At 50.8% G+C, this 15492-nt stretch overlaps 3 protein-coding genes and 1 long non-coding RNA gene across 4 annotated transcripts; 1 reads left to right on the forward strand and 3 right to left on the reverse strand.

Annotated features, from left to right (window-relative positions):
- Positions 1 to 865: 865 nt before the first annotated feature.
- LOC100897750 (uncharacterized) lies at positions 866 to 2658 on the reverse strand. Its single transcript, XR_001951215.1, has 3 exons — positions 2403 to 2658; positions 1547 to 1675; positions 866 to 1051 (listed from the first exon to the last, which is right to left on the reverse strand). It is a non-coding gene; the product is annotated as an uncharacterized LOC100897750 (long non-coding RNA).
- A 925-nt stretch (positions 2659 to 3583) lies between these two features.
- Positions 3584 to 5735, reverse strand: ND-42 (NADH dehydrogenase (ubiquinone) subunit ND-42). Its single transcript, XM_003746106.1, has 6 exons — positions 5520 to 5735; positions 5024 to 5269; positions 4702 to 4859; positions 4399 to 4607; positions 4026 to 4285; positions 3584 to 3900 (listed from the first exon to the last, which is right to left on the reverse strand). The coding sequence occupies exons 1-6, from the start codon at positions 5639 to 5641 to the stop codon at positions 3663 to 3665; spliced, it is 1233 nt and encodes a 410-aa protein (XP_003746154.1). The 5' UTR covers positions 5642 to 5735; the 3' UTR covers positions 3584 to 3662.
- A 679-nt stretch (positions 5736 to 6414) lies between these two features.
- LOC100897897 (kinesin-like protein KIF20A) lies at positions 6415 to 9667 on the forward strand. Its single transcript, XM_018640578.1, has 6 exons — positions 6415 to 6505; positions 6646 to 6805; positions 6943 to 7298; positions 7395 to 8558; positions 8668 to 9070; positions 9199 to 9667. Exons 1-6 carry the CDS (start codon positions 6497 to 6499, stop codon positions 9651 to 9653), a joined length of 2547 nt encoding a protein of 848 aa, XP_018496094.1. The 5' UTR covers positions 6415 to 6496; the 3' UTR covers positions 9654 to 9667.
- Positions 9668 to 10816: 1149 nt separating this feature from the next.
- Positions 10817 to 14369, reverse strand: LOC100898043 (nucleoporin Nup43). The gene is given in 7 exon segments (XM_029112298.1): positions 10817 to 11019; positions 11149 to 11468; positions 11562 to 11860; positions 11973 to 12044; positions 13481 to 13591; positions 14245 to 14330; positions 14333 to 14369. Coding segments are annotated over 7 exon segments (1128 nt in total).
- Positions 14370 to 15492: the final 1123 nt, after the last annotated feature.

Genomic DNA, 15492 nt, shown 5'->3' on the forward strand with positions numbered 1-15492 from the left:
TCGGGCAGCTCGATGATAATCTACATCTCCGAGAAAAGGAGCCCGGAATAGAGCCGCTCTCGGGAATGACCTGTCCTGGAAGATCTCCAGCCACTCCGCATAAGGAGCATTCCCAACCGCAAGATAGTTACGTATAATGAGACCACTGATAGGAAATTTACATTTATTCAACCTACGAGATCAAAAAACATCTCTGTGTGATCGCACAACTCCTTCCTTGATTCTATACGTTTGAAAGACACATGTGACTCCAGCGGAGACGATTCCTTCATGGTCCGACACAGCACGTTTCCATACGAGCTGACGTTCAGGTCGACACGGCCAAGGACGAAATACTCGCGCTGCCCTAACAATTGATCGCATCCACTTTTCTCGAACTGGAGGGACACCAGACTCCAATCGCTCGTTTGCTTTCCCGGGCTTTGTCCGTTTCATCTTCCTTAATCGATGCATGTTTTGTGCTTTCACAAACAGAGCCTCGCACAAGGAAACATCGGAATCTAACACTGATCAAATCGCGCAATGTCAACACTCATCTCGTGCACGCGTCTTCCCGGATTTTCTTTTTTGTGGCTTCTTCGAGGACGGCGAAGAATCTGTGATTGAATAGCGCGGGTCTCCGATCCGGGCGACATTCAAGGTGTCCGAAATCATCGGGATGGATGGTCAGATGCGTGAAATCCGAAATTAAGTTGAGTATGCATCGACGGCGAGCTTCGACCATACTCCGCAAAGTACGTTTCATTTGGCGCAAGGCTCGGCGAGCGACGTTCAGGAACCGACGTATCTGGCCATCGTCGAGGTCGAAGCTGTAGCCGACGCACATCACATTACTGACCGCTCGGAAGCACTGGTCATGAGCCCGTAACATCTCGTCGTGATCAAAAATCGCGTCGTGAAGTCTGGCTCTCTCGAGGAACTCGACAACTTCCGATTCGAGATACGGTACTGTGAGGAGGTCTTCCAAGCGGACCGTCAGCTTAGTGTTCCGTTTCTGACTTGGCCTGAAACCCCCATAGAGCCGCCTTGCAACGAATTTGATGAGGAGAGTCTGCAGAAGGAGCAAAGAGGAAAATTAGATTAATGGGAGGGACCCTCTCCGGAGGAATTCCTGCATCCATAAGCCGCGCTACGAAGGGACTCTTCTTCGACTCGCTCTCAGACAACGAGGATGGATATCTGGAGTTCCGAGTCGATCCTTCAGTTTGGAGCTCCGTCCGGTGTCGGAGCAGAAGAATCCCCTGAGATCGAGCGATTACCTGCCTATTCCAGATCGAACCCGAGCGCTCCTCAGATCGATTGTGAGTTCCGGGGAGATCAGAACGATTTTCAGATGCTCCCAGAGACCTCAAGGGACGCAATCGAATCGAGAAACTGGAGGAATTGCCTCGATGATATCGACTTCGGGAACCTCCGAATAACTGCTCGCAGCATCTCAACGCAACCAGCGTAGGAGGTTTTGCCCGGTGGCGGCGGCACCGCCAAGTGTGAATGCAGAAGGGCGAACGTGAACAGGTGTAGCAGAGCTCGCGGACACAGGACGTACCTTCAATTTTCTCTGATTGCTGAGGTGCTCGAAGTAGGACACCTCTCGTCTCGGGACGGGTAATCTCGCGGATCTTCGCGGTGTTGCTCCGAGGGTTCTGAAGCTCCTCGGAGCTGGAAGTCGACTCATCTGAAATTATTGAAATTAAGAAGAGCTTATCACGTGATCAGCCGATCTCGGGCGCCAGGGTCCGGCTCGAAGTATTCCCGAGTCCCTCCTCGAGGTGGCGGTCGATTTTTCTTCTGGAAGTCCCAGTATTTCTCGATGAACTTTCACTGGAATTCTCGGCCCACGGAGCTTGAAAGCCTTCCCGATCACCTCACCGGTCGAGAGGACCCCGATAGATTCTGAACGCTCACATACAGACCCTGCGGAAGCTCCGCCGGCGGGAGTTCATCTGGGAAGATGTTTCAAGTTTCCGACTAGCATTCGAGGGAAAGCCCGCGACGAACTCATCCCAGACCCAATTGGACGCACTCTCTTTCCAGAACGAATTTCCAGATCAACTCACGAGCAACTATATCTCCCCCGCTCACTTTATCGAGTCGCCGAGAGTTGACAGCTGCGGAAGGCACAAAAAATTCGAAGACTCCTATTCGAATCGGTCACATGTTCTCAAAGCTGGCGAATGTTCGGCCATTCACCTTGTCGAGACAGATATCAAGTTCGGATATCAATGTGTTCAATATTGAATGGAGAGGAAGAACTCGGAATTTTTCGGCCGCGAATGGATATCGAGGACCAAAAAGTGAGCCATGCTGCAGGCGTTGTTCGAAATTCTGAGTTAGACATCGGAAACCCGCAAATCGAAGACACATGATCCACAGGATGAGCATCCAGATAAGACGTAACTCACCTCTCGAGTTCGAAGAGGAAGAAGGGACTTTTTGAAGACCAACAGGTTTGCCTGTTTCCTCTCGGAGATGTCCTTGATTTCCGAGAATGCCCCGGAACTCGGGAGCCGAATCCTTCCTCCAAGCAGCTCCGCCCTCCACGAGCCTGTCACGGGTACACGGAAAGCTACCGGAACTGATCCGGTCGGGCGTTGGAGTGCTCCATGAATTCAAGGAAAAACTCGACCGCTAGTTGTGGTGACTTGTTGTGAAAATGATGATGACAGAGCAGACGACTTTTGGTGAACAAATTGTTTGAGGTAAGGCGGTGGATTCTCACGGCAGCGGATTGCACTCGCAGAAGATCTCGGGAGGTCGCGGAACCATAGATCGAGGGGAGTCTGTCGAAGAGTTGATTCACGGAGATTCAGCATGCTCTTGCGCAGTCGGGTCGTCTGCTAACCTACGGGAAGCGTCAAAGAGACGTCCCCGACGGAAAGCGCTCCGTGGGTCATCAAGAATTTTGTATCGGGCGGCGCGGCGGATCCCGGTGGGTCGACGGCAGCTTTTTTCCGTAGCTTCCCGCTTCCCGACCGGTCGGTCGGGATGTCGACAGAGACCGCTTAATTCTTATTTTCTCGGACGGGGCAGCCGAGAACTACGACCCCGAGCGTACTCGCGGATGTCAATCGGAGCACAATTCCTCATGTCGACACATCCCTTAGCGGCACCGAAGCCATTTTATGAACTACCTTAGATCGAAATTTTCAATCGAATTCTCAGCCGATGCGCAGACCGAAACAGGAGAGACTCGAGTCGTGACATCACATGATCAGAAATCTCGCCCCCCTCGGACGGGATTGCTCGCGAAGGAACTGACCGCCGCCGCAAGGGCGTGAAGTGCGTCGCAATTCTCCATGATGGTCCTGATGATCTCGCAAAGTCGAATTGATGCCCGTCCCTTTCTTGACGAGTTTTGCGACTGTCGTAGTTCGATACTTGCTTCCTTCAATAGGTATGTGTAATCGGGGGCTCCATGATGAGATCTTTCAGAAATGATGAATGATCTCATCGACGAATGGACCTCTCCGAGGGCATTCCGCTTGCCCGGGCGGACCTTCGAGGATCCCCCTCCGGGAGATGGGAATTATTTCTCTGAGGAGACCTCCGACTCGCCTGGCGGTTAAGGATGGTCATACATCCGCTCACTTTCACTCAATTTATTCCGGTCTCAGATACCTAAAGGTCATTCACTATCCCTCCAAAACTTGAACAAGTTTCCTTCATCGAGTACGGAAGAATTCGTGCCTCTGCATCGCTCTATAATCGGTTTCGAAACGGAGCCCGATCGAATTGCCATCCTCTTCGTTGAAGCCTTTTTCGTACTTCGGTTTGTAATAGGTCTCCCATGCTGTATTGTACAACTCTACGTCGCCGTAGGGGGCATTCAAGCTCGGATGATTATAGCGACCGACGCTGTAGATGGCTTCGACGAGCAGCCGACGCTTCTCATTGGTATATCTGAGGTTTGAGGAATACATATCGTTAGAAGATCCTCGATCCGACGATGACCTAGGACACGACTAGGCGATATAGAGTAACAGAATTCCTCTTGCAGGTGTCTTTCTATTGATAGCGAAACTTACTTCATTCTCAGAGCATCCCATCCGCGGTCATTGAACCCTCTCCAGTCAGAAAGTTTGCTCTCGAATCGATCATCGAGCATCGCGTCAAGAGGTAGCCGCTCAAGATCTTCTACGACGTGACTCGGGTCCCCGAAAGTCGACCAGTCGTAAGAAAGCACTTCGACGTGGTCTTTGATCGACGGGAGGTATTGCTCTTTATAGCATCGATCGATTTCGGCGAGGTATTCCGGCGTCAGAACCTTGTTGTTCTGCTCGCATGGCTGTGAGGACGGAAGAAACTCGATCAATTCTGAGCTCTGCGCATACTCAGAGAGACACTTCTCGACCAAACCCAGTCAGTGATAAAAAAAAAAGAAATCCCGTGCTCCCTTACCACTCCACGACTTTTGATCCTCTGTAGCAGAGTATCGATTGGTGCATCGAGATAGATAACCACATGAGGTCTGAGAATGTCTTCCCGACAGTTCCTCCTCATCTTGTCGTAGACTTCCTTATCGTAATTGTCGATATAGCCAGCTTTGTGCATGGCTTCCGCGAAAACGAAGTCACTGTACGGAGAACGTTCCAAAATCACTCCCTGGCCTGCGGAATGAAAAATTTCCGAGTTGTCACGACGAATCCTCTGTCAACTGGGCGATGTTCTTGTGGCTCGAGAGCCAGAAGATTCTCCACTCACCGGTGTTGAAAAGATGCACCAGCGCATCTATGTATTGCTCGAGCCGCAAAGCCAGCATGGAGTACTGAAAGTCGGCCGTCATGATGGTTTTCGGATGTGAATAAAATCTCTCGAGGTCATAGGGCTTCAAGGATTCGGGGAAATGCTCCGAGATGGATCTGCAAGGATTCAGATACCATTAAAGAACGTTCTGGGGGAGATATCTTGCCATGGACAGAAAGTATCCGGTTCGGTCACGGTCTCCGTCCGGCTCGAGCTATTTTAGTCATGCATGCGTAGGAATGAATCTCTGCGATAAATTTCGAGTAATTTCTCCTGCTACCTGAGATCGAATCCTGTGTCGTCTATGAACTTGAAGTCCATTGTGGCTTCAGGAAACAAGAAGAAGTCGAGCTCTTCAGCGAGTTTCTTCGCCAAATAGCTTTTTCCGACGCCTACGTTGCCGTCGATGACGATGAGCCTCGTATTCTCGTCGAACCGATCCGCGGTGTCCTCCGAAAAGGTATCCCAAACCGTGAACGACATTTTCTCGTACGGCCACGGTTTAGGCTTGTCGGGGTTTTCTTCCCTGTGATTCCGAACGGACAGTCTTAAGTTTTTGCCGTGGGATTCCGTATTAGACAGAGAATTCGACCCGGGGCTCGATCAGCTGCTGGGGCTGGATCGTCACGGGGCTCCCGATATGAATGAGATTGCTTCGTGCATCCGAGGGAACGATTCGAGAAGAGGCCGACTCCGTTCCACCAGCTCCCGAGGAGACCCGATCGGGGAGCGCGAATCTGAATAGGGACATCTGGTCCAATCTAAATCATACTCACTTGAATTGTTTGCTTATGATGGTTCGCTTCTTGATCACCGCAGTCGCCGCGGGCGTGAGACGCACGCTTGAGATGAGGGCTCGACCACTTTGAAGTCCATGACGAAGCATGGACAGAGCCATCTCGCTCACGAAATTCCCCCGATCGATTCACGTTTTGTCAATCCCCGAAGTGTCGGTGTCCTCTCCTGAAGTTCACCTAGCAGCAGCAGAAGACATTTGTTTTTGTTTTGATTCTCCCCCTCCTGACAGTCCAGAGAGCAGGAGATGATGAGGCCCGCGTGTTGATCTTTGTCGGAAACATGGTCCGCGCGGTTATCGATAGACGAGTCGAGAGTCACTGTATCGTGAGTCTTGACTTCAATCAAATATCGATCGGAGAGAATCTGCGTCTCCCTTGTTCGGATGAAACGGTCTGAAATCAGACTCGTGGACTGATCTGGAATCACGGCGGCTAATCGTGATCAACCCGAATATGATGCCTTCGATTTCGCTTCGATTGATCCGCGCACTGAGGACGCGGGGATCAAGCGAGTTCTCTGGAAGAAAATCGAGTCAATAGATGAATCGAATGGATAGACCCCACGCTCCTGCCTCCAGGCGTCCGGAAAGATGTACTCCTCCGGAAGTCGCTCTCGCGGTGAATACATGAAGGCAGCTGAATCAGACAACTTCGGTTCAGGACCCGGGAGCTGAGACATTTGCAGAGCATTCATGGCTGAGATCATTTTCTCGGTGAGAATAATGCGCGTATTTCCATGCAGATAGAAGACGAATCATCAGAGACTCTTTCAGAGACCGGTTCTAGATATTCGGTCTCCTAAACAAAAGTGATTGAGGAAGCTGACCCTGACGTGCACCCCCGATATTATCGAACGCCGCTGACATGTTATTGTGTATCCTCGATCGAGCGGGGCTTCTCCATGTCCCCTTGATCGGTATCGGGATCAATGCTTGATTCCTGCCTAAGCAAGTGAAATGACTCAGGTAGGCGAATCGCAGCGCGATCACGGCTCCCCGTCTCCAACAGGACTCGGTCATGGAGAAACTCGTGGAGCTCCTGGAAAGTATTGTTCCCAAGATCGTCAACATGGACGCGAACCCATCAGCTCTATTAATATTTCTAGACAGAATCGACACTCGAGGAACCTCGCCGAATCGACTTCAGTCAGGCGAGTGATGATGAGTCGCGTCAATGTATTCCGGTCTATCTGCGGATCAAGCCGTCGGAGGACGAGGAAATGTCGATCAAGGTGATCGACGACCAAACAGTGGAAACGAATCATGGTGAGCTAATCCTCCGAGCCAAAGTCCGATCGCTGCAATTGATGAATACGACAAAGGAAATCCGGAATCTCAATTGGGATCCGAACGAGCCCACCTAAGCTCTTCAGGGCTATCGATACCGTGATTCTTCTCTACAGCATACAGATCGAATAAGAGGGCCAAGTATTCCCGGATTTTCTCCGGGGATGCAAGTCAGCAAGAAGTTTTCGATGGCACAAGCGCTCATTTGATCAAGAAATTTCAAGAAGGAGCCAACGTGATGACATTCGCTTACGGGGTGACCTCATCCGGGAAAACTTTTACAATCCTGGGCAGCCACGCCGATCCTGGCATCCTGCCGAGGATGCTGAATATCATTTTTAAACCTTCTCTCTCGGATTTTGGAAATATCACACGAAGTTGCTATCAGCCGTCGAAGTTTGACGGGATCCAGGATATTTCGGAAGAGGACTACGACCTACTGGAAGATATGAAGAACTCCCTACTCTCGAAGGTTTGCTCGCTGTAATCATTCTCGTCCACCAGATACTTATAAGGAGCACTGATCCGCATTCTCCTGTTCGGAAATCAACGATCGAGTCTCTTCCAGGTGAAAGGGTCCACCAGGTCTTTCGACCAATATTCTTTCGCGGAATCTCCACCGAACGACAGTTTCACCTCCATACACGAGGACGGATCGGACATGTCCCGCAGCATGTGGATATCGATATACGATATCCATAACGAAATTATAACCGACCTCCTGAGCGCTGATTCCAAACGGAAACGCAAGGCGCTCACCATCGGTCAGGATCCCAATGGTCGGACCTTTGTCAAGGACCTTATACAGCTGCCCGTCAACTCGGCGTCGGAGGCTTACGCTCTCCTCCAGTACGCCAGCCAGAATCTAGCAACGGCGAAAACGAAATTGAACGACAATTCGTCGCGATCGCATTTGGTTTTCGATCTCAAGGGGTTGCATCGGGGAGGAGCAACAGCGAAACCATTCGTGAATCATTTCGTCATCAGCGATCTCGCCGGCAGCGAGCGTCAGTCCAAGACCGGGACTTCAGGAACGACGCTAAGGCAAGCAGGCGCGATCAACAATTCCCTTCTGGTTCTCGGTCGTTGCCTGGAAGCCTTGCGCAAGAAAGACAAAGGCATAGCCGCCCCTTTCCGGGATTCTAAACTGACCCGCATGCTGAACCCGTTCTTCACGCAAGGGGGTTACGTCAGTCTGATCATCTGCATAAACCCCGACGTCCACCTACAGGATGAGACCATGGACACGATCAGATTCTCTGCTATCGCTTCAGAAATCGTCCAGGATCCAGTCAGACCTATCGAGCGACTCCGACAGCTCCGAAGACTAACTCTCGGCTGTATTGAGAACAGTCCGATGAAAATCGTCTACGACACCGACGTAGAGCACTGGCAGGATGCCGTGAACGGCACCGCCGTGCACGACGGGGTCGCTTATCTTGAAGTCAAAGCCAGCTACTTCAACGACATGGCGCGAGATATTCTCCGCGCCGAGAAACTGCTGACAGCGAACGAAGAGGAAATCGAATCCTTAAAGGGGAGACTGAGGGAGAGCGAGGTTTCGAAAGAAAACATCAAGCTCATGTATCAGGACAAGATGAAGGAGCAGAGGGAGAAATTTTCGGCGCAGCGTGCGGAGTTGGAAGAAATGCATCGAGACATGCAGAGGACTCTCGTGGAGGAGCTCGAAGAGGACATCCAGACCTACAAAGACAAGTACACGAAATACAGGGTAGGTCCATGCTCGATAACATAGCAGAACGAACGACTCAGCAGGACGGAGTCAAGACATCCGATTCTCTCATGGAGACTGACGATTCTCGTAAAACATTCCTCCACAGGACGGATATGCGAAACTGAGCCAATATCTAAAGGACAGACTTTGGCCAGAGGTTTATCTCTACCGCGAGAGATTCGGTCATCTGCCCGAGTTCCCGCCAATGGATGGAGCTCAAGAGAGTGAAACGAAAGCAGAAAACACGCTGAGGTACTGGCAAGATAAACTCCAAGACATGGAGCTCAAGTATCGGGCTCTGAAAAGCAAAATGAGTGATAAGAATAAGGAGCTGCATCAATTGGAGGAAGCAGTCCAGGAACAAGAGAAGTCGCTCCGGGAAACCCTCGCGGAGTGCGTGGAGGCTCGGGGAGAATCGGCAACTTTGAAGCGCCAGGTGACGGAACTAAGCGAGCAAGTGGTAGCGCTGAAGGATCAATTGGACGACCATGAGACGCTGGTCGAAGAAGGTGGGTTGGGTGCATCTTTCACGGAGAAGACTCCGCCGACTGCAGGAGATCTCGACTCGTTCCCGCAGTCAATCGCGGATAAGGTTCGACGCCTATTGCTCTCGAGACACAATTTGGTTTCATTTCAGTGAGCGATCTGAAACGATGTCTACGGGACGCCGAGGAACGTAGAGAATGTCTCGTCGTCCAGCATCAGATAGAGATCAACTCTCTGGAGGAAGAACTTCGGGGGCTCAAAGCAGAGCTCAGCGACGGTGTCGTCGAGCTTCGCCCGGATAATCCCATGCTAGTTGCGGCACGAATGCGGCGCGGCGTCGTCAACGGTCACGATCTCAAAACACCGTCGAGAATGAGCTCCAGAACACCGTCAACAGCCCGGACCAGGACACCGAGTATGATTTGCACGAAAACACCGACACGCTTGAGATCACCGACTTCGATTGTCACGCGGACACCGTCTGGACATCTCACGAAAACACCGTCGAAGTATCTCACAAAAACGCCGTCAAAGCGAATCGAGGAGACACCCTCGAAGCTCCCCGCAAGAACTCCTCGAAGCAGGCTTGCGTCCCTCGATGATTAATAAAGAGACTATAGAAGAACATAGAACTTCTTATATATCAATCATTAGGAGCTTGGTTTTTATTCCGTCGATGAAGCCCGGATGGGCTGTCTGAGTGAGTCTAATTGCCGGTCAGTTCTCGACCCTCTAGGTGGTCGGAACGAAAAAAACGGGTCTCTTCCCTTTTGAAACCGCTCCCGAGTTATCGAACCGTGGGCAGCAGATCCCAACAGGAGGAACTTATCGGCAAAAGGAAATAGAATCTTCACAAGCTTCGCGCCAGAGCCCCCTGAAAAATCTCTGGGCTTTCAGGGAGACTCCTAGGAATAAAGAATTGCATCAATCGATCAAACCGAACCACCTGCTCAGAAGCGTCAGCGCTGCTTAGACAAAGACCTCAGTCATCGTGAGTGCGCGGTATAAAGGGACGAATTGATATTTCGGAGACCATTATCTTTCTAGCCGCCATCATAATTTATAAGGAAACCTACTCAGATGTACAGGGACTCAAGTACCCTTTTGGACTTGTAGTCATCCTAGTCCGATACCCATACTGAAGGATCCAGACGGGAAGCCGTCGGGTCCCTCCTCGGACACGATTTGATATGGAGGATCCGAATTACATAGATGAAGGTGTCACCTCATATCCTCGGAGCCGCAGTCGACCTGATGTCACTAGGAAAGATGCAAGGCGACCCCATTTTCTTTAAAACTCACCAACCGTAAAAACACCAATCGTACTGCTCAGTTCAACACATTTTTTCTCCCGCACATCCCGTCTTTGGAATGCCCTCCCCACTCATGTCTCAGCTTCAAAGTATAATCCTATATTCTCCAAATCCAACGCTCTCCGCTATCTCCTTCCACGCAAAGGGTCTACTTTGATGAGTATTATTTTAATGAGCCTCACACTCCGCGTCTCCAACGGTTTTTGCGCTCTTCTGGGTCGTGCATCGATGCATTTTTCACCTATGGCACCTCTTCGTTCCCCCTCTGTCTTTCCCTAGATTTCTCCCTCCGCCCTCGCCTTTCTCTTGAGGATTGTTAGGTCAGCCGTTCGCGAGCCGCTCCGCGGAAAAAGAACACAGACACCGCTTCGATCAAATAAAAGATATCTTTATGAATACCACTGTGGCACTGCCTCCCGTATCCATTTCCCTCTGAGAACATATTTGAACATGGTTTTACTCAATCATTCGTCGCTGAGCTTGGATAGCAATATATTTACACCGGAATAGAAAAATCTGTAGCATTTCCGAATCACCACCGACGGCAACCAAATCTCCACTGGAATCGACAGAGTTCACGCAGAATATCGACGGCTCCACGAGTCTCTCAATTTCCATGCGATCTTTCATGACATCCGGCATAAGCCAGCCACTCGTGTCTGGAAGGAAAAATATCGACGCCGATTTACGCGGATTCAGACTTTTGAAGAGGGGTCGAGTAGCGATTCGATTTGAGCTTCGACGGTATATGTCTGTTTTACGAGAGGACGCGAATTCGAAAGGCATACCTGAATTCTGAGTTCTCTTCAGTTCTCGGTTGGACGCGAGAGCCGCTGTAGTCTCGAAGGGACTCATGAGTTTGCTCGCGTTCCACCAGAGGGCTGTTCCGTCGTAGCACACGCTTATGAGATGAGAAGTCGACAATGCGTGAAAGCGTAGCTCGGGAATGAGAACGGTGTGGCAGTTGTAGAATGCGGATGGATTGGGCTGATCTTCTTGACGGAGATCCCAAACGCAGATCGAACCCGCTTCCGTGCCGCAGAATACCAGATGCGGTTGGGATGGGTGCTGCAAAATGCATGTGATGCCGACGAGATCGTCTTGACGCCTACGGTGCAAAAATTCTCTTCGTTAGTTATCCGGCACTCCCCCAGGATCTGCACATGACGCTGTTGACTATTAATTATCCGGATCCACTTACAGTAGGCAAGCTCGAACTTCTTGAGATTTGTTGAGGTCGAAAATTTGGAGGCGTCCCGCGAGGTTCCCTACGGCTACTTCATTTTGACCGAGGTAGGCTACGCAGGTAAGAGAGTCGGCTCCCGACTCGATTGACTGGGCGGGGGTGTCTTTGGGATCTTTAAGTATGAACCTTTTTATGAAACCGTCCTCTCCTACTGTGACAACTTCCGCGCCTTCGGTCCCCTGTCTCACGGCAAGGCCGGAATAAGGCATCGCGGACTCGATCGCCGCCGGCCATCGACGGGTCTCTGTGATTGACTAGAAGAAAGATGAAGGTTATTTCCCTTTCCTCTTTTCACATGTTGATGACAAGAGTTTCTCATCAGGTACTTTCATTGGATGATCCGACTGTGGCGAAGGTTGCACTCACCGATGCAGAGCATTCAAATAAGACGAGCTCACTGGCAGATGTGGCTACGATGAGGTTATTGGGATCGATGAACTGTGAAGCGAAACTTGCAATTAGACTGTTATCTCGGAATAAGTTTCTGAGATTCGGGAGTTGATTCCGGGATTCGATAACTGGTCGGAGAAAGGTACGGAATTCTCATCGACTCTGCCTACACAGAACAGGGAACGAGTCCGGGATGATTCTCAAGTATATTGAGGAACCACGAATGACCACCGAAGTCACAGTTCCTCCGGTCGAAGACCCTAGCGAGTTCCGTTGCATAATTTCCGAAAAGCTTCCAAGGTGCTCAACTCTTGAGTCTGACGTAGCAGGGAACGGAATCTCCTATCATGGACATACGCCAAACTTTGGCGTTTGAGCTGTCTTGTTTCTCCGATTGCAGAGGAATAGCGAAAACCCAAGATCATCTCGTCACATCGATTGGAGACATCCGACTCGCCACCCTTCGTCTCAGTGTGACTCAAAACGCTTACGGAATGTTCTTACGTGTCGCAATCGTGCGACTCTCGGCGGAGATCGTCGACGAAATTCTAAGCGACGCTCCCGAGCTAAGTCAAGTTTCGGTTCATGCGAGCTTTTTTGATGCTCCTTGCATCCAATCGTCGAGGATCCCAACTTTTTGCAGGAATCCCGTTGCAGGAATCGATCAGCTCTGGATCAGGGCGCGTAGTCTCTCCGAAGGGCTCTGCGCGGGGCGGTCTCCTCGAACGAATACCGTTCCTGCCGTTTATTCGCATCTATCAGCCTGTTTCAAGTGCATGCACGAATCTGCGAAATATCTCCGGCAATACGTGGATCCAGTGAAGAGGTTCCCTCATAGAGAGTAGAGGTCTAGCGGCATCGACAGCCATGTATGTGTAGCGGTCGGAAAAGCCTTGAGAACGTTCCGAGAAGCTTTCGAGGACACACCGGTGGAACGCATCCTCCCAGACATGCCGTCGGCCAAGGCTCGCGTAGAGATGATCGAAGAAAGTGAGAAAGGCAGAGGTCATCGTACAAACCGACCTCACCACAATCAAAGCCGTATAAGACGTGTTCCAAATAGTCCTGGACTCTCGGTATTGTCTCCCTCAAAAATCGTGGTAAGAACTAGCCGCAGCTGTCGTGCGACGTGGAATGTCTGGAGACGTAACAGACTAGTCGAGACCCCAATCTCATTCCTCCAGCTGGCGCACTGAGATCTATTGAATATATTCGCAATGGGACGATTTGAGCCTTAACAAACTCCATGACTTGAAGAAGTTTCGATCAAAATTCTAGAATGAGCCACTTCGACGAGTTCACTCTCTGTATCGAAATATCCCGACGCCATGGGAGCAGGACAGCGGATTGCATTGGATCCCATGCAAAAGTACTGATGGGGAGAAGGAACTCCATCGGGCAGGTGCTCGCGGAGTCATGTCCCGCTAGTTTTAGACATTGCACGGAGCGACGCGGAAAAACTTGTAAATCCGGAGAAAACTCACCTCCATCGCGGCAACGTCGCCCTGGATATTGGCTTGTGCCATAACTTGCGGCTCGCATTGCTCATCGGTTTCATCATTCCTCGAGATGTTCCAGAGCTGAATAAGGCTGTCCTGTGAAATAGATATTGCTGCTGAGTATTCGCGCTCGAGCAGAAATTTGAATCAGTCAGATTTCTCATCTGATACAAGTACGTCTGACGCAATTCGTCGCGCAGGATGAGCCCTGCGGTAGAGCTCATCAAACATTTGATCCTGATGTTTCGATCAACCCTTCGAAATTTTCGGTGCACCGTCCGCTGCCCGCGTTCGGAGGAGATCCTTTCCCTAACGTGTCCCTATAAACTTAGTGGGGAAATCCCTCGGTCATGACTGTCCCGGAAGCGCGTATTCCAGGAAGAGGGGAGGGAGTGGAAGCACAGAAATGCTCGTCCGGGAATCGACGCTCAGTAACTCGAGACTGTCCTCCATAGAGAAACGCGGTCGGAAACGGATCAGGACATTAGATGGAGCTTTCTTATGGAACTCGCTCCGAGATCCGGAGTTTCTCGAACTCTTATGATTCCGAGACTCGATTATAATTATCTCCAAACTTCAACGAGCGTTTCGGATAGCAGATCGTTCACACGGAAAAGAAGTCCCATTCGATAAGAGTCTCCTCGTTATAGTCCTGTACGAGAGAACGCGTGAAGGAAGTTTCGAGTAAGCGACATGGAGTCTTAGTTGTGGTCTCCTGAGGGTACCACGACTATACAAACTATACTCACGTCGTCGTCCCACGAAGCCACGGCCAGGATCGTCTCGCGCTGGGCTGCCGTCGCCTCCTTGATGGGCATGAAGCGCAGCTTGGCAATTTTTTGCCAATTATTTTCGACGCCACCAGAGAGCTCATGTTCGAGCTCTTGGATTCCGTGGGCACAAATCTTCAAGGTTCTCAGCTGGAGCAAACCGATACTCAGTCTATCCTTCCACTACTTCAAACGCATAAACTCCTTCGGAAACCGCCAACTCCGACACACGGTATGATCACAACAGTTCTCCTCGCTCAAATCTTCTTCTGCGCCAGCTAGGAGGGAGAGCAGGAAGGGCCCGTCACGCAGCGGTTGGATCCGCGCACCTTCGTCCACGGCGTCGCAACAAGTCAGCAAAGGCGTTTCCCTGGGCGGCTGTATCGTGAGGAAATGTTTCCACGGCTTCCGAGAAATTCGGAAGAATGCACCGCATGTGAGCAGTGAGCACCCAAGTTTGGAAGATCTGTCAGGAGCGATCGCAGACGAATCGATCCTAGATGCTGATGACGTTGATTCTTGCCTAGAACCCCGTGCACCTGCAAAGCAAATTCGAGGCTCTTCTGTTGTCCACGGGAAACTTCGAGAACGAAGGAAAGATATCCGTCTCTACCTAATTCATCCGTATGATTGAGATCTTTTGCATTCTTTCCCAGAATAGGTTATTTAGATTATCACCCGCCTCCTCCGGACGGACTACTTCCGACATGACCTAGCAAATTGATTTTTGAGCCTCGCCGGACATCTCATCATTGTATAGGTATTTGAATGTCCCCGAATTCCTCGCCTTGCGACCAAGCTTCACATCGTTAAATGACCCGCCCCGAAGCTACCCGACGCGTAAGCAACCCAATGTAATGGAAAGCTCCCGCTTTAAGCCCCCTCCGAGAACCGTCTCCGCAGTCAACTAGCTCTATGCGAAGATCCGCGAATTCGGTGACAGAGAAGACTCCCCGCGGGAAGATTATAGTCGATAGACTCGCCCGGAGTCGCTACCCGGGGAAGTCCTTCGGCAAATCCTATACCTGTCGAAAGTAAGGTTCTCCATACGGCATCGTGTCGGAGCTGATCGAGGAAGTTCCCACGCGTATATTGTGATTGCATCTTCGTGGTCCTGATTGTTCGTTCTCCTCCACTTACCTAGTTCCTCCCACGCACTTGCATAATCACAACAAACAAATGCGGTGACGAAAACGACGGAGAAACTGACGCTTCCCCGTGGAACCG

The sequence above is a fragment of the Galendromus occidentalis genome, unplaced genomic scaffold, assembly GCF_000255335.2.
Source record: "Galendromus occidentalis unplaced genomic scaffold, Mocc_1.1 scf7180000077488, whole genome shotgun sequence".
NCBI lineage: Eukaryota > Metazoa > Arthropoda > Arachnida > Mesostigmata > Phytoseiidae > Galendromus > Galendromus occidentalis.